The following is a 19,068-nucleotide window of genomic DNA, read 5'->3' as shown; positions in this document are numbered from 1 at the left end:
GGAGAAAGAAACACAAAAAAAGTACATTTATAACAGCAGGCTAAGTTGGACAGAATAGTCTGGCATAAAAATGAATATGACATAAGCAGCAAATATAAAGATGATTTCATATGTATATATGATTTATAATTGAAATTATTTGATTATGATTGAAAGCCATTGAAAAATGTGAATGGCTGGTTGCTAGAGGCAGAGGGTGAGAGGTGGGAAAATGGGTGAAGGTGGTCAAAAGGTACAGACTTCCAATTATAAAATACATAAGTCATGAGGATATAATATATAGCAAGTTGACTATATTTAATAATACCATATTGTATATTTGAAAGTTGCTAAGAGATTAGATCTTAAAAGTTCTCATCACAAGAAAAAAGTCTTAATTTGCATGAGAAAATGAATATGCAAACTATATATGGTGACATATATTAACTAATTATGATAGTGATCATTTAACCATATATACAAATATCAAATTATTATGTTGTACACCTGAAACTAATATAATGTAATATGTCAATTATATCTCAATTTAAAAAGTCAATGGGCTAATGACAGAAAGAACCTGTAAGTTGTGGATTGGGGGCTGAAATAGTGCATGAAATCCACAAGTAGGTACGAGGAATTGGATTTGAGCAGAGGCAGTCCAAGCTTAGAAGTCTGTAAGTGTATTTTGGAAAAGAAGCTGAATTTAACCAGTAACTGTCAGGTCACCAGAAGTAGGCCAGTGCAGGAGAGTTAGCCCAGGCATATCCCAGCCGACTCCCTGAGTAGAGGAGAAGGAGATGAGAGTCTGGGGAGACCAAGGCAGGTAGAGTTTGCAGGACAGAGCACTAGAGGAGAGACCTTCACAGAGACTTCTAAGGGGGAGGGGGGGTGGGGAGGGGCAGGAAAGCATCAGAATCTTATGCACACACACAAACTCCTATATATTCTTAGATCATTTCACTGTAAGGATATTAAAATTTCAATAGAATGAGGTTCTGAAATTTTGCCATTGTTTTCCTCAAGCATGCTGTTCAGGGTAAGGACATAATTTTATTCATAGTGGGAGGCAGTTTATTTCTGCAATGTGCAATCAGCATGCCATCATAAGTAGTGTCAGCTAATATCCTGAAGTAGTGAAAATATGAATAGAATTACACAATTGACTTAATTTGGGTTAAGGGCATTCTGAGCCACACTCTTCAGAAATATTAAATATGTAAGGAAATAAATTGCAATCTTAGAAAAATTTAAAATTGTTAAAGCCAGATTACAATGTCGACCTTTTATTCTCTTGGTTTTAGTAGAAGTATTTAATTGCACGTTTAATTTTAGAAGTGTGGTGATGGGGGATGGAGGGGAGTGGGTGGAGGTAGAAGAGAGCATAGAGGGGATAAATGGTGATGAAAAAATAAAATAAAGTAAAATTTAAAAAATAGAATAAAAAAATAAAAGTTCAACATGTTTTTTTTAAATACATTGTGCTTATGTGAATACAAAGATCAATAAGACTCAGTTCCTAGTCTCAAATAACAAAATTAATGGGAATAAGTGCACACAATAAAAAAAATGCAAAGGCAACATGAAGGGTTTAAATGAACTTAAAAACAAAGTGCTTTGTCAACACAAAAGAGGTGGAAAAATTGCTTTCAAGTTCAAAATCAAATGATGGCTTCATGGACAAGTGGCTCTGAAACAAAGCTGCGATTGGAGGTTGAGGGAGAGCAACTAAAAGGAGGATAGGAAGAGGCATTAAGGGAGAAAGTGGAGACTGTAAATGGTATGTTAGTATTTGGTTGATACAGAGAACAGGAGGGAGTTGAAGCTGGGTGGGGCCCTGACACTTAGCTCACTCACTCTCTTTTCTTTCTGTTATTCTTCAAAGCAGGAACATCCTATCATTGGAATTGTGTTAAGAAGATTACTTACAGGATTTATAATAATAAAATGGTAATATGCTAATTAGACCGGCTGTCCTTCCATATGTCCTCTGGACGAAGCCAGGGTCGGAGGGAAGCCAGCCCAGAGCAGAGCTTCTCCCCTGTTTTCCCCCCCTCCCCATCACGGCAGCGTGTGTGGGGGCCGGGGCCAAGGCTCTAGCACGAATTTCATGCATCCGGCCTCTAGTTACATATATAGTACACTGGGTAAGAAAAACCCTTGACTGAAGACAAGGGGACTAGAATGTTTTCTCAATGGTTCTACCTGGAATTAATAAAGGCCCAAACTAGAGGATGTCAAGGAAAACAATGAATGCTGAGCTAGGGAAGAGAAGCAATTCGGAGGGGAAATTCAAAGGGAAACTGACTGGATAGGATGAGAGGGGAAGGTCAAAGATGACTGCTCTTTAGACTTGAGGTGTCAGGGAAGTCCTGATAAGATTCTCTAACATGAACACGGAAAATACAGAGGTGGGCAAAAGTAGGTTCACAGTTCTAATACAATAATTAACAAAGAGCAATACAAGAATAAGCTCTGTATTTTGGATACTCACAACTTTAGACCTACTTTTGCCCATCCCAGTATATGCATTTGGGAGGGAAAATGATGACCTCCACTTTGGACATATTTAGCTTGGAGTAGATGAGCACATCCAAGTGACTTGAGCTCAATCACATGACAAGGACTACGGATGCTCACTTAGTCATCTTAATCAGGAATGCTTGTTTAGATGACCAGATGAGAGAGGAAAAGAGAGTGAAGTAAGACCACTGGAGAATGACTTAATTCTGGGGAATAGAAGAAGGAAACAAAACAGGGGCAGAAAGACAGAACGGAGAACTCCAAGCAAGGACAAGACGGGGTGTAGCTGGAGTGACACATGTTCCCCTGCAGGCAGCTGAACCCTCTTGAGAGCCAGGAAGGGACAAACAAGCTGGAGCTGCTCCTGCTGCTCTGGTCCCAGTGCAGGAAGGCTGCTGGGATCGTAAATTAAGCTTCTGCCATTTCCCAGGGTGTGACACCTCCCAGCGGCAAAGCTGATGTTTATAAAGAGCAAGCACAGCACATGGCATGCAAGAGCATGAGTATCCATGATGACTTTACCCAAAATCCAGAGGCTAGTACATGCACAGGTTCCAAGGACTTTTTTTTTTTTACACAACTCCAAATTATTTTCCTCGTAAACTCATTCTTTGTCTAGGGAGAAACCAGTCCTAAATCCCCCCTAGCTCCAGCTTGTTTGTCCTCCTTGAATGTTGTGCCTCTAGTTTCCAGTTCGGTATAATGGTATGCGGAAAGGGCTCTGTTGGCAGTGTGATCAGTCCAACCTTCACTTTTGACCTTGGCCTGACCTGGTTAAAGTCTCATTGTGTTTGTGACTCAGATCTGGGGCAAAAGCCAGCAGAACATTCCCAGTTCTCCCTGCTCTCTCTCCCTTTGCCAGTGTATCCACAAGGTTTGGTGACCTGTGTTTGTTTTCATTAATTGGTAACTAACCCAGATACATGTCCTCCTCTCAGCTTCCATATGTTTCCTCTGAACACCCTCCTAAGCGGTGTTTCTCAGACACAAGTGCTGCGGAAAGCGAAGATGAGGAGAAGCAGCCCCGAGTTTACCCTGACCTCTGAGAGTGTGGAAGGGTGGGTGGAAGTCCCAACCCTGGACTGAAGATTAGAGTGAGGGAATGGGGGCAGAAGGGCACATTGATCTCCTGTGAACTTTAACTGAGGGAATATATGAACTTTTGGTAGTCATCAGGTCAGAAGGATGGACTAAGAATAATTACAAAATATTCAGACTATTGCATTCGTTTTGACACCAGCAAAAAAGAACATACAAAATAGAAATATTTGTTCACTTTAAAAATGTACCATATGTTAATTCAGCCATACAAAATTAACACAGTTATAGCCCCAGAACCTGGAATTAATTAGCCTGGACTGACCTTGGGAAGGAATGTTAATAAAATTTTAATGCACCTGATTGGCTACTTTTTTACAACATATGTGTACCTTCTTTGTCAAGGGTGAAAGTGAGAGAGAAATCTTTCCTATTATACAAAGCACACAAGTCATATCAGAGGTATATTTTTAATCTATCTTGGATACAGTTTTTAATAATTTCATCTCACATTAAGTGGCATGACCAGTTTACAGATTATTTAATCCTTTGATTTAAATAATCTGTGACCTGGAAATGTTAAAGTCAGTCAAAATATTTTTAAATAGTCGTTTCTGATTGAGGCAATATTAATTTGCTAAATCTAGAAACATTAACAACAATGTTGCTTCAAAGTATGAGTTTGATTATATTTTTAGGTAATAATAAAGTACAAATTCCATGAGTTTATAAATTTAAGTCTTTTTAATCTAATGTCTACTACACTAAAAATGCTACAGAGTAAATTTGGAACCATTTTAACTAAACAGACTAAAAACTGGGTGATTAAAAAAAATGTATTTTATTGCCAGAGACGATTCTTAAACTGCGTCAAATTTTAATAAATTGTTGAATAAATGTTCAGATGAAGACTATTCCAAAGGAAGACCTGAAGGCAGACCCCACTAAAACCAAGGGGCTACGTCTAACCTTATTAAACAGGGCTGTGGGGCTCAGTTTTTACATTTAAATATTGTGACATTTCTACAGTGCCCTCATCCATGCCAAGTGCTGCCCTGCATCCCTGAAGTGACTGACAGCCACTTCCCTCTGGCTTCCAGTCCCTGTCTGGTTCTGAGTCAGAGGGTTTTATGGCCGAGCTGCCATACCAGGTTTCCAGTTCAGCTCAATTAAATTACACACCATTATTAAACTCACATTGTGCCGGACCCTGGAGAGAATGCAAAAATAAATAAGGTGAGGCATTTAGAAAATTGTAATTAAATTTTATCTACACTATTCAATTTTTTGTCTTTTCAGATGTGGTGGCACCATCACCTGGACATTAGAGCACATTTTGCCACTTCAATTGAAGATCAGAAATTTGGCTCCTGTAGGCTTTGACCACAATCACCTTACACGTCTGCTCTGCAACCCATTCACCTCCCCCCATTTAAAAATATTCCTATCATTGAAAGTTCCCAGAATCAGCCATCCCTGCTCTCAGACCACCACCAATTTCTTGCTACCCTGATTCTTATCCAGTATGAATTCCATGCAGTTTTCAAATTATAGCTCATAATTCATCATTTTGATATTTAAAACCATCTGTGCTTGTCCATGACATATAGTTCAATGTTTTAAATATTTAACTATAGCAAAATTTCCTCACTTATCATGGACACAGTGGTGGTAAAAATATATATATAATGAAAGTCATGAAAGTTTAGAGGGAAAAAATAAATCAGAGAAGAGAGGACAGAATATGTTGGATTGGTAGTGATTTTAATTAGGTAGCTCTTCGTTTAAAGAATAGAAAATTAAATGTTGAAATAGAAAAATGACATGTCCAATATCACAAAATTGGTGTCAAAACAAACCCTATAATATAGATTTTATTCTTCCCAAATACAGAGAAATAAAGAATAACTAAAGCAGAAATATGACAATTTGGTGTAAAACTGACAGCTCAGTTACCTGGCATAATTTTTCTTGGGGATTTAAAGTCATAATTATTTACAAATTTGGTCACAACTGGACATAGATGATTCAGCTTTCGCAGTTGTAACATCTTTTTTTCTTTTCTTTTTTTACTCTGCCAACAGTGAATCTGACAGAAAGGGAGAACTGGGCCTCAATCAAAATAGGAAAGAATGAAAACCAAGCTGGGTATAACTAAACTGTGAACTCATTTAACAAGCAAATGGTAACTGCTTATTATGTGCTAGCCACATGCTAGGCAAAAGCCAGACATGGTCCTTGTTCCCAATCAGACACATAATATTAGGGAAGAAAGATATATGCTATAGATAGCAGCTCTAGGAGAACGAGACTCCATGGGATGGCCATTTTCAAACTCTGAAGACTTTTTCTTTTTTCTCTGTATCCAGTTAGGTAGAGTTAGTTGCATTTATTGGATGTATAACCACAAGGTGTTGTAAAATGGCATATAAAAACCCACTCTACATGTCCCCAGTATATTCAAATGACAATGACAGCAGAGCCTTGCTGGACTTTGCTCTCTGGGCCCCATGCTGTGTAACACTTTATCTTTATTGATGACTTAGCCTGGTATCTATGATTAGTCCTCCAGTGGAACTTAGAGGAAAAACTTGATTTATCATGAACTTGACAATCTATCATATAATGCTACAACAAAACCTAATGATTTGATGTTTAATGCTCAGTAGATAGTTTCTAGCAAAGCGTAGATTTTGTATAACTATTAGCCTTTACTCTTCCATTTCCATAAATATACACATACGTTTTTATTGACATAATTCAACTCAGATATTTTCTGGAAAAGAAAACATTTTTAGAAATAACATTATCATCTCAAAAAGATATAAGAAGTACAGGCAAGGAAAGAGTTAGCATCTTACCATAGGGGCATTATCAACCATCACAGGACCAAGCCACTACTGTGTTTATGGTATCTGGTTTGATCAGTTTCTTATAGAAATTAGGAATCTCATGTCTTCCAGGATATAAACTCTTTAAAGTCAAACATTTTTTCCCAAGTTCTTTAAGAGTTATGAGCCTTCAATGTGCATTAATGCTAACCATCATTGACTTAGTTATTTTTTAGTCTATTAAAATTATTTTGCAATAATTTTATAACTTCTTATTTAATCACTGTCATTCATTCATTAAATAAATATTTCTTAGTATCTACTAGGTATGACCCAGGAATCAGTGGAGGTACTAAGGATTCAATGGTTTATAAAATAGAAATGGAAAATGCCCTGCCTTTATGAAACTTACATTCTATTATGAAGACACATAAATCAAAATTTTTAAAAAGTGAAATATATAGCATGTTAAATGAGCAAAAAATTAATGAAGAAAAAAGCAAAAGAAGGGAAACAGGGAGTTTTTCGGTTTGGGCAGAAAAGTGGAGGTTGTAATTTTAAACCAATTGGCTGAAGATGCTGGCATGAGGAAATAGCATTTAGGTAAACACCTAATGGAAGTGAGGGAGGAGAGCATAGAAATCTGGGAGGAAGAACTTCCCAGCAGAGGAAACAGCCAGTGCAAAGGCCCTGGGGTAGGCACAAGCCCCGGATGTTCTAGGGCAGAGGAAGCTAGTATGTGAACAAGGGAAGGTAAAGCCAGAAAAGTAATAGGGGCTTAATCTTATAGGGACTTGTAGGTCTTGGACCTATACGAATGGAAGCCGTTAGCAGGGGAGCGATCTTGTTAAAATTGTACTTATGTATGTAATACATTATCTAAAAATTAAGTTAAAAATGAATGTATTATCTGCCAGGTAGCAGGAGGCCTGCTTATGACAGAACTAGGAACTAGAGAATCCAGAATCACAAATATGGAAATGAGGATGAGAGAGGAGATTAGGGAGGAAAAATACTAGGGACCAGAACAAAAGTCCAATGTAAGAATTTTTAGGCAAGGAAGGAGGCGAAGAAATAGGCATCTAAATGTGAGAATCCAGTTAAAAAGAATGCCTCCCCCACCCCCACAGGCATAGCCAGAAGAACATGAGGGATCCCACTGAGGGACATTTGGCAGCTGGCACTCTCTCATAACTGGAATATAAGTTAGTAATTTTGTAACTTCAAATGAAAGCCCAAAGTCTGTGCCATTAGTGACTGGGTATTTCTAGAGAAAAAAATAAGACCAAAGGGAAAAAAATAATAAGGAGGTACATACGCAGACACCTCAGATAGAGAGACATATAGATTCCATAAGCTAGGCTCTGTATAATTTCTTGGAGTAAACATTAGTAACTACAGACGGGGGCAGACCTAAACTAGGGAATTATCATTTAAAGTTAAGGATTCCTCCTCCTCTTCTCTCTCTCCTCTCTCTCTCTCTCACACACACACACACACACACACACACACACAGACACACCAGCAGCGGAAGCAGAGAAACTAGGGTCTTGGGGGAGGAGGTGGGTAGAAGCTGGCATGGGGGAGGAATAGGAGCAAGAATCTCCATCTCCCGATCTGAGTTCCCACAGAAGATAAAGAAGCTGGGAGGACGCCCGCTAAAATCCAGCTCTGGCAGTTTGTTAAGGAAAGCAGCCCGTGGACTAGGGTTAGGCTAGGGGTGGGTGGGCCGGGAGAGGTCCCTTACTCTTTAGATTTATCCGAGCTATGCACCGAAGTGATACCATGCACCTCTTTCTTCTTGGCTTGTTTGGTGGTCATGGCAAAGGCTGGGCTCCGCTGGGACTGGGAGCAGGCTCTGCGACCCTGGACTCCGTGTCTGCCGTTGCCAGGGTGCTACTGAGTGCTACGCAAACGCAGAGGCCCAGATCTCTGTATCCAGGTGCTATCTCAGGGGTTGGGTGTCTGTGGAGGAGGAATCTGGGCTTGACAGTAGGATTAATGAGCAGCTCTGATCAATTGGAGCTCTACCAGGCCCTATTTTCGGAACCATAGATCATATATATCTATATATATATATACACATATATATTAGTATATACTCTCTCTTGGATTTTCTGCTATTTGAAGACGGATACTATGAGGCTCCCTCTCCCAGGTCTTCTCTGAACAAGTTCCTTCCAGAATAACTAAAGAAAAATTATGAGACCACTGAATTTGTCTATGGTTTAAATATAGTCAATGCAAGGGAATCCCTGCAGAGAAGGCAATATAAAGACACCCTTGGTTGCTTAAGGTTTGATGTTTATGATCAAATAAAGTCCAGTGTCTTGTTCATTCATCTGAAAGAATAAGTCCAAATCATGGAATCCAGTAGCTCTTGAAACACTCACTTGAAAAGACACAGAGCCAAATGACATGATCCAAGCAAACCAAGACCTATTAGGCTCCAGTTTAATGCTCAGCCAACCGAGGCACACTTATTAGTATCTTGCCATGGGCAAGTTCTTCCTTTGAATCTCAGTTTACTCATTTATAAACAGGAGATACTATCCCTAACTCACCATTCTATTTTGAGGATAAATGAAATGTATGTAAACTGTTTAGCACACAATGAAAGCCCCGCAAATGGGGGCCCCTGTTTCAGAGATGTGGGTTACCATCCATTGTCTAAGGAAAGAAAGAAAGAAAGAAAGAAAGAAAGAAAGAAAGAAAGAAAGAAAAGAATGAAGCCGAGAAATGCTTAGACTGGGAAATTTTTTAAATTCATTAAAGCCAAAGAAAACATTGTGCTGGCCCAATTCAGTCTCACTTCAGAGAGATTTGACTGAGGTTTAGAACTCCGGTCACTAGTTAGACCCTCCCATGAGCCTAGACATAAACATCTTTAAAAAAAGAAACACTCTGCTCTTGGGACTGGGCAATGCTCAGAGGCCCAACTACAGGGGAGAAACAGCTTCCTAAAAAGCAAATATTTCAGCTGCTCTGACAAATGTATGTCCAGCCCTCTCCACTCAGCATAGCCTCTGCTTGGTTAGACTATCCCAATCTGATTGTTATTGGAGGTTATACAGATAACAGTCAAACAGCAACTTTGTTGTACTTCTCTCTTTCTTTTCAACTTTGTTGTATTTCTATAAGCAAAATAAATAATTTCAAAGTTAGTAGTGTTAATGTTATGGTGGAAGAAGGGCCCTACAAAACAACTATGTGAAGACAATGGAGATATCTTGAGGGCGCTCCTTCATTTATCCCATGAGTGAAATTTCCAGAGAACCCTCCTGGATGAGAGTAGAGGATCAAAACTTGAGAAAATATTATTTAATAGAAAAATCTCATCAGAGTAGTCGAATGCATAGCCATAATCATAGATAAAGACTATTGGGTAAAAAAAATAGCAAAATTTAAGCAACCAACCCATGGACAGATGAGTTTCATCTTGAAACAGACCATCCCTGAAGCCATCCATGGTTAAGGGTTGTAAGATGCCAAGATATTAGAGAAGAAAATCTTAGAAATGATCAACAGCCTGCCCATATTTTATAGGTTATAGGTGACCCAGACCAAGAGAAGAGAGGTGTCTTGCCAAAGGTTGTATAGCTACTTAGTGGTAGCGTTTGGAATAGAGCATGAAAGGGAGAAACACCAGTGCAAGCCCAACATAGCATTATTATACTCAGAGACTGCTTTTTCATGTTAAATTTGGATAAAAAATAAGGGACTTCACATAATATGAAATAAAATTATAAAATATTTTTGAAAAGTTATAAAATGCTTATTAATTTCTTTTTTTTCTAGTTTCTTTTTTCCCCCATCTTCCCACTCCCCACTCCCTTTAGCAACTACCAGCTTGTTCTCTATATCTATGGGTCTGCTTATATTTTATTTTGTTATTTTTTGTGGCTGAATAATATTCCATTGTATATATACTGCATCTTCTTTATCCATTCACCCATCAATGGACACCTAGGCTGCTTCCATATCCTCACAACTGTAAATAATGCTGCAATGAACATAGAGGTGCATATATGTTTTTGAATTTGTGTTTTTGTTTCTTCAAATAAACTCCCAGAAGTAGAATTGCTGAGACATATGGCAGCTCTATTTTTAATTTTTTGAGGAACCTCCATACTGTCTTCTATTCTGGCTATACCAATTTACAGTCCCACCAACAGTGTACAAGGGTTCCTTTTTCTCTTATTAGTTTCTAGTGCCATCATCCTTCACCTTTATTATATTATATATGCAGCATGCATATATGGCATTTCTTTTCTTTATGGAGTTAAACTCTGGTCAAGCCATTATACTAAGAGGCAAATATTTTCCTCAACAAACCTTAAGATGGTGTTTGTATGTGTCAGTGTGAAAAAGACAATTAGTCCTACATTGATCTTTTTTTCCTTTTATCCCATATTCTTAAGTGCAGATGATAATCATGGTCAATGTTATTTTTAAATGTTAATAATAGTTGTGATTTATTGCATTCCTGCTACATTCCAGGCTTAGGGAGTGGTTCTAGCTCCTTAGCATAGGTTTTAGAGACAGACCTGAATATAAATACTGATTCTTACCCTGAGTAAGTCATTTAAACTCTCTGAGTTCCATTTTCTTCATTTGTGCAAAGGGAAGAATAGTACTTACCTCAAATTGTGCTTGGAGCATCATAAGCACTCAAATAGCGATAGCCAATATTATTACTATTTCACAGGTAAAAAGCCTGAAGTGCAGACAGGTAAGGACTTGCCTGGTATGGGGCAGGTGGTAGAGCAAGATCAACCTGACTGTACACCCTTTGCTTTCTGCAATTCTGCAGGCTGATGGTCCTTGCTGTGACCTTCAGAGTCACTCCTGAGCATAGCAAATGCAGGTGACTGCCCTGCAACTCAAGCTCTCTGCTGCTAAATAACTTTCAAAGGCCGAGAAACAAGACTTATACTTTATCACAGCTACTTAGAGTGGAGCCTCTCTCCAATCTATACTTAATTTTTGAGGAAGAATTCTTTGGCTTCAATAACTCCTGCTCTGTAGAGAAGTGGTTAGAAATGCTCACTTCCCCATGCCAGCAGAAACAGAACAGGCAGGGGATCCGTCTTTGGACTGCTCAGGGATTGCTGACATGGGGAAGTGAGCTTCAGTAACCACTTCTCCACCCTTCCTTGGGAGTCCCAGATGACTGAAACCAAACAGGGATAAGGGTAGGGTTAGGGCAGGGAGAGGGGAAGCATTTCTGTTTCTTAAAGTCATAGTTCTAAGTCACCTCAAACACTTGGAACCACAGTCACAGGACATTTTATTGGTAGTGCTGCTCAGCCACCTCTTTGCAATTAGGTCAATTATAAAATTGCCTAGAACTTAACCAACCAAATGAGCAAACATAAAATCGACATGTATCATTCCTTTTTCCCTGGCCCCTTCTCATTTATTAAGCTATAAGGGCCCTTAGAGCAGAACCTGGTTTTACTTTTCAGCAAATTCAATTCAAACTTTGCAAGCCTCCTTCACATCTAATAGTCAGAGCTCACATTTATTGAGCACTTGCTATATGCTTGGTACTCTACTAAGCTCTTTTTCTGTGTTAACTCAATCCTTACAAACACCCTAGGAATTTGTTTTTATAACAATCTCTCTTTTGTAAATAAGAATACAGGCAGAGAGGTTAAGTTAAATTGGTGAGGATTCAAGCCTACGAAGTCAGCCCAGACCAGTCCTCTCTATAACCATGTTATTCTGCCTCCGACTCCCTCAATGATCACAATCCTATGAGGTGTTACAATCAGCCTATTCTATAGAGAAGGAAAGTGAGCTTTAGAAAAGCATAACAACTTGTCCAAAGTCCAAAGCACGGAGGGAGTGGAGCCAGGATGTAGAAGCCAGCAGTCTCAGAGTGCACAAGTATTGCATTGTATTGTAGTGCATTATGTTTTCCATTATGGTAAGAACACTTAACACACTTTTGAGTGTACAATATAATATTGTTAATTATAGGTATGATGTTATGCAACAGATCTCTAGAACATATTCACCTTGCATAACTAAAATTTTATAGCTGTGAACAGTCTTAAGCCCTCTGCTACACTGCCTCCTTCCAACAGTGGGAGTACAGAAAAATGTTTACTGTCACTGAAAATATTATAAATTGCCATTTAGTTCTGTCTCCTAATGTTCAGTCTCCTCAGAGCCCGCTAGTTAGGGAGGACATGGATCCTGCAGATATGAAATCAATTGTCCCTACCAGAGAACGCCTCATTATTCTACGCAAACCCTAACTTACAGTTTAGTTATCTTTTAAAGGAAATTCTGAAGAGAGAGTTTTACAAATGGGATAAGTAAATAATTATTAGCAAAAAATAATTTCTACTTTCATAAGCTATTTAAATAAGAAGCCATAGTTTTCCTGACTGTAATAAAACACTTCACCAGGGTGCAAACTACCCACATTTGTATAATGTTGAAATCAGCCATGTAGCAGATCCAATGGTACTAATCCAGATCCCCTTCCAGACAAAGGCACTCCCCCACCAGAGGAAGCCGCTTCACTCAACCTAAGGTTATGCCTTCTCCCTGATGGCTTCCTGCATCTCACTAGGGATATAACTGGGACTGGGACAGCTCCGCATTTTCTCTCCAGAGCTCCCTTATTATTAGTTACAGCACCTTTGTGGTTTAACTTCTTGTTCTATCCAAACATGCTTGCCTTCCATCTTTAGAGATGTTACAGAGAACACTGTCCATGCAAATCTCAGCATTAGGATCTGTTTGCTGGGATCTGGCCTTGACCAGTTGATATCTGGGAAGCCGACTGTAAAATGAGATTTGGGAAGACTTTTGCTTCCAAACAAGATGAGGTAACAGGGAGTGAATTTAGCCTCTCACATACAATAACCAATAAATAAAATGAAATATAGGAAGACATTGGTGAACAGGCAATAAAAGGCAGTGATCCCAGATAGGTGGAAAACAAAAAAGGTGGGCTTTATCATTGTCCCAGCTTACTGTGAGGCTCTGGCATAGGGCCTGGGAACTCAGGAATGCCTGATGGTGGACCTGATTTGGGGAGATGGAGCTGGAGTTCAGTGAGAGTAGGCAGCTAAAGAGCAGAGGATGTGGAGGGGAGAGTAGCAGGGAGCACACCCTCGGAGGATAGGCCCTCAGTGTCACCTGAGTACTGATCTGCACATGCGCCTGAGGAAATGCTCTGAGGCCACAGAAAGAACCACATGAAAGGATTGAAAGGAATAACTTCTCTGAGCTCTCATGGGCCTGTTCTCACCAGCATGATGAGAAAAACCTCATAGTTGACAGGAAATGGGGTACGGAGCTTTGCCCCCTGGGTAGTGGTGAAAATCTCATCCTAGACTAAATGCTCCACTGGTCCCATCTAACAAACCTTAAAAACAGGATTGAACTGACCAAACTATTTCCAAGTAAGTCAATAGCTTCCCTGAACAAACCTTAAGAATATTTATAGGCATACCACAATAACCAGCACCCAACAGGTAAAACTCAAAATAAATGGTGTTCAATACAAATTATTAGGGATTAAAAGAAGTAGAAAAATATATCCCATTAAAAGGGAAAAAAATCAACCAATTGAAAATGACTCAGAAAAAACATAGACATTAACATACTTACAACTGTATGCCATATGTTTAAGAAGCTAGGAGAAAGATTGAATGGTTAGGTTCATCTTAAGAACTGTGAATATAGTGTTGATGTTGAAAAAATAGATTGGATGGCAATAATGGCAAATTAGACATTGCAGAAGAACAGATTAGAAAATTTGAAGACAGCAATAAAAACTATTTAAAATGAAACAGAGAAAAAAAGACTTAGAAAAGAAGAATAGAGCATCAGGCAGCTATGAAACAACTTCAAATGGACTAATATATATACAGTTGGAGTCCCTGCACAGGCAGGGAAGGTGGGTGGATAGAAGACACTGAAAAATAATGATTGAAATTTTTTCAAATTTTGTATAAGCTATAAATCCCTGAAACTCAATAAACCCTGAGCCCAATAAACATGAAAACAACAACAACAACAACCCTACAGGCAAGGACATTCATAATCAAATTGATTAATATCACTGTAAAAGGAAAAATCTCAAAATAGAATTAAAGGGCTAACCTATAGGTGACGAGTCGTCACTGGTGATAGATGGAGCTCTGACAGCCTTGACATGAAATTGCAGTGCTATTGTTCAACTTTGACCTGTGATAAACTAGGACCCAGTATTAGTGGAAGAGGATGTACTGACAGATGCATGTCAGGCCTGACAGTTTGCGGGAAACAGTAATTATAAAGAAACTGGAGGTCTGTTGCCATCTTAAAAATATGAACTATAGTTATAACTTTTAATGACCTATTAAATTTATCATTTATACCATTTCTGGGTCAGTTCAGTTTATTTAAATTTCCCCCTCCTAATGGAAAGTATTTTCCTGTTTATTTGATACATTTTTTATTAGCTGCAAGGTATTGTGAATTTTACCTTGTATGATGCTAGCATAATATCTATGAATAATAATATTTGTTTCTTTTACAATTTTAATTTAATTGTATTTATATGGAGGTTTAATTTATCCGGAGATTTAATTTTATGCATTGGGTATTACTAAAAGGATTAATAAGAGTTGGTTCATGCCCCTGAAGAACTCATAATCTTGTGGAGAAAACAGAAACTAGAACCGATACAAAACAATGCAATGAGCCCAGCCAGTATGGTGCCAGGGTTATGATTAGGCATTGGCCCATGAACCAGGAGGTCACATTTTGATTTCAATCAGGGCACATGTTCCGGTTTTAGGCTCAATCCCTAATAGGGGTGTGTAGGAGGCAGTTGATCGATATTTCTCTCTCACTGATGTTTCTATCTTTATCTCTATGGTGCAGGGGGAAAGTTTAAAATATTCCTTTAAAATATTATTTTATTATAAAATGATTAATTTTGGAATTATAAAAGTATAAATACAAGTTTAAAAAAACACATCTCTACTCCCATCTTCCAGAAATAGCATCCAATAGCATTTTGACGTATTGAGTCTTTTCATCATATACACAACTATTTTATAAAATTGAAGTTATACTACTTGATTTTTTTAGTTAGCTATACTGCCAATATTTACCCATGTAATTCAGTGATTTTTAATAGCTGCGTAGTAGGTCATCATTTGAACATATTTAACCAATGTCTTGTTATTGGACATGTAGCTTATTTCTTATATTACATTAATATGAAAATAGGGTAATGAAATACAGTGCAGTAGAGATTAACAGGAATGGGGAACTGGAGGCCTGGACCCCAGCGCCAGCTCTGAGAGGTTTGGGATAAGTCATTTCCCCTCTCTGAGTTCCAGTTTCCTCACTTAGAAAATTGTCAGGCTGAACTAGACGAGTTTCACATCCTATTTAGTGCTAACACAGACAGTCAACCAACCACACTCCCAGGATTAAAATCACTTCGGTGGGGAAGGTCTTAGTAGAACTCTGAACTTAGTAGATCTTGAAGACAGCATAAGGACCTACACTTTGTGGGTTGTTCAAAGAAGTAAAACAGCAAGAAGTGAGCATTTTCACTGGGAAAAGTGGGAAAGCATCGAACTATCTCTGACTCCACCAGCCCTTTCCTCTCCTCTGAGAGCTTACAGTGGTTCTCAACCTTCTGGCCCTTTAAATACAGTTCCTCATGTTGTGACCCAACCATAGAATTATTTTCGTTGCTACTTCATAACTGTAATGTTGCTACTGTTATGAATCGTAATGTAAATATCTGATATGCAGGATGGTCTTAGGCGACCCCTGTGAAAGTGTCGTTCGACCGCCAAAGGGGTCGCGACCCACAGGTTGAGAACCGCTGGAGAAGGATTGACATCCTACCCTGTCATCCAACCTCTAGATTTCAAGCATATGTTTGCAATTGGAGGATGATATTTACAAGTGTGATTGGGCACTTTACATTGTTTGTATTTGTGCATATTTTCAGCTTTATAAAATGAACATTAATGTAAAGATGACATTTAAAATAAATTTGTTTCATTGAGTCTTTTTTAATGGAGCTAAAGTTAAAAATTAGAAGAGGAAGAAGAGCATTAGAGAATATAAATATTCTGCTTAATAAATAGATTCACTCATTCTTTCATTCAAGAAATATTTATTGAACATATACTATGTTCCAGTCCCAGTTTTAGGGGATGGAGAGATATAAAACAGACAAAGCCCTAGACCTCATGAACTTACATTCTAGGTGAGGGAGCCAGACAGTAAATATACACAAAATATATTGTGTTGTTACAGTATGTCAGATGGGTCTAATCACTAAGCAAGGGAGAGGAATGAGGGTAAAATAGGAAATACAGGAACTATGGAGGAAGTTGATGTTTTACATGGAGAGCACAGGAATGGCTCCTCTGGTAATGTGATGTTTGAAGAGAGACCTGGTGTGTAAGATCAAGCCATGCAGATCTCTGAGGCAAAGAGTATTTTAGTCAAGGTCAATAGCAAGAACTTCTTTGAGTTAAGAGGGTATGTGGTGTGCTCTATGCCACCACGAGCAGAGCAGAAAAGCAAGGAGAAAAGTCATGAAACATAAAGTAAGAGAAGCAGTGGGATGCCAGATCCTATGGGCCCCTAAGAGAAACATTGCATTTGTTCAGAGTTGGATGGAAGCAATTAGATTTGGGACAGGGAAGTGACATGATCTGATTTAGGCTTTAAAGCAATCTTTATGGATGCTTTGTTGATAATAGGCAAGGGTAGGTATTGAGAAGTGAAGAGAGAGAAAGCTAGGAAAAATTAAAATGTTATTGTGGTAATTCGGAGAAATGCAACTGTCTACACTGCAGAAGTGTGGAAGGGTGAGAATGGGCTGACCTCAGCAAATATGAAGGTATAGATAGAAAGATACGCTGATAGAATGATGTGGGCTATGAGATAAAGGGGATAAAGGATGATAGTAAGGTTTTGACCTGAGCAACTAAAAAAAAAAAAAAAAAAAAGGAACTGTCGTCCACTGAAATGAGAAAAACTGGAGCAGTAGATTTTTGGAGAAAAATTAGGAGTTCAGCTTTTAACACGCTTAATTTGAATTGCCTATTAGAAACACAAGCAGAGAGGCAGTTAGATGTGCGAATCTGGACTTCAGGGGACTGGTCTGAACTAGAGATAGAAATTTGGGAGTCATCTTCAAAAGACAAAATCCCTGAATTACTTTACCCATCTCATAAAATATTTTTAATATTACTAGAATGTATGGAAACAAGCTCAATTGGGTCAGAAAATAATTAAGAAGAATTTGTGCTTGAGTCTTCTGGCAAGAAAAGTTACCCTGGTTATTATTTTTAAGTCAATCTGTGCTGCTTAGATGAGATTTCACTTTAGAACAATTTCTTTTATTGCTTTAGATGATTACTCTAGCTTATGAAAAACACTGCTCTACTGTTCTCCCTCTGCACAGAGCAACTGTTGACTTAAATGAAATTTGTATCAGCAAGGAGTGAGGTTTCACATGCAAGCCTTATATTTTAGAGCTGGAAAGGTCTTAATGGCCTTGTTTAATCTATGAGTTCATTTTACAGAGAGAGGAAAAAACAGAAGTTCAAAAGGCAAAGTGAGTTTCCAAAGTCATTCTGCTAGGATAGTATACTTATTAATTATTTACTTAATACAGCAAATATTTACCGAGGACTAGGTGCTAGGTGAGATGTTTGAAGGGTTGAAGATAAAACAGTCAACAATAAAAATAGACTCTGTTGTGTGGAATTTACAGTCCCTTTGGAAAAGCTAGAAAACAAAAGTGCAAGTCTACAATATGACACATAATTAATAAGTGCCATGAAGAAAAATGAATCAGGATAAGGTTGGGTGATAAATAATTTATTTTTCAAATTGGGACCATTTTTAGAATAAAAGGAATTGAAAACTGGATGGGATGCCAGTTCAGCAGGCATAAGCTGCGGTGTCTATCCGGGTGAATGAAGATGTAAAGTCACACAGATAAATTGGATTGGGAGTACTGAGGTGGTGAGTCAGGTTTATTTCATATCAAGTGGTCGGTCACTAGTGAGATGATATGGTGACATGTGAGGAGAGACCTGAAGTTAGTGAGGGAAGGAGACATGCATATATTTGAAGTAGACTGTTGCAGGCAAAGGAAACAACAATGAAAAATCTCTGAGGAGGGAGGTATTTGGAGGAACAGCAAGGAGGTCAGTGTGGTTAATAAAGAGAAAACAAGGGGAAGAATTTGTTGTAGGCAATGAGGCAGGATGATGTAGGAATTTTTAGGCTATTAAAATTATTTAGGTTTACTATGCCTGATTAAAAAAAAAGAAGCCATTTGTTAGCTATGAAACAAGGAGTGACATTATCTAACTTATTTTAGTCTAATAATCTGGCTGCCCTATTGAAAATATGTCAGCAAGAAGAGCTGCTTAGTAATAAAACAAAAAAAGCTATACAGGGTGAAAATTTTATTGCTAAAGTTAAAGGAGACTCCAATAAATGAAGAGATACATCATATTCGTAGACTACAAGACCGAATATTATTAAAATGTTAATTTTTTCCCCAGAATTCTATAGAATCAGTGAAGTTTTCAATGAAAACTCAAGCAGGTTATTTTTTTGTTATAAATTGACAATCTGATATTTATGTTTATATAGGTAGGCCAATGATCTAGAACAATATAGTCTTTTAAAATTG

The 19,068-nt window shown here is 38.2% G+C and overlaps 1 protein-coding gene across 1 annotated transcript in view; it reads right to left on the bottom strand.

The window, feature by feature from the left end:
• Window positions 1-8,241, bottom strand: part of ADGB (androglobin) — a 123,257-nt gene extending 115,016 nt beyond the window's left edge. The window contains exon 1 of the mRNA XM_014531369.1: window positions 8,119-8,241. Within this exon, the coding sequence (XP_014386855.1) occupies window positions 8,119-8,192 (74 nt within the window). The 5' untranslated portion in view covers window positions 8,193-8,241. The remainder of the gene's footprint in view (window positions 1-8,118) is intronic.
• Window positions 8,242-19,068: the final 10,827 nt, after the last annotated feature.

The sequence above is a fragment of the Myotis brandtii genome, unplaced genomic scaffold (assembly GCF_000412655.1).
Source record: "Myotis brandtii unplaced genomic scaffold, ASM41265v1 scaffold8, whole genome shotgun sequence".
NCBI lineage: Eukaryota > Metazoa > Chordata > Mammalia > Chiroptera > Vespertilionidae > Myotis > Myotis brandtii.
Note: the sequence above shows the minus strand (reverse complement) of the source record. Positions and strands in the feature narration are given on the sequence as shown.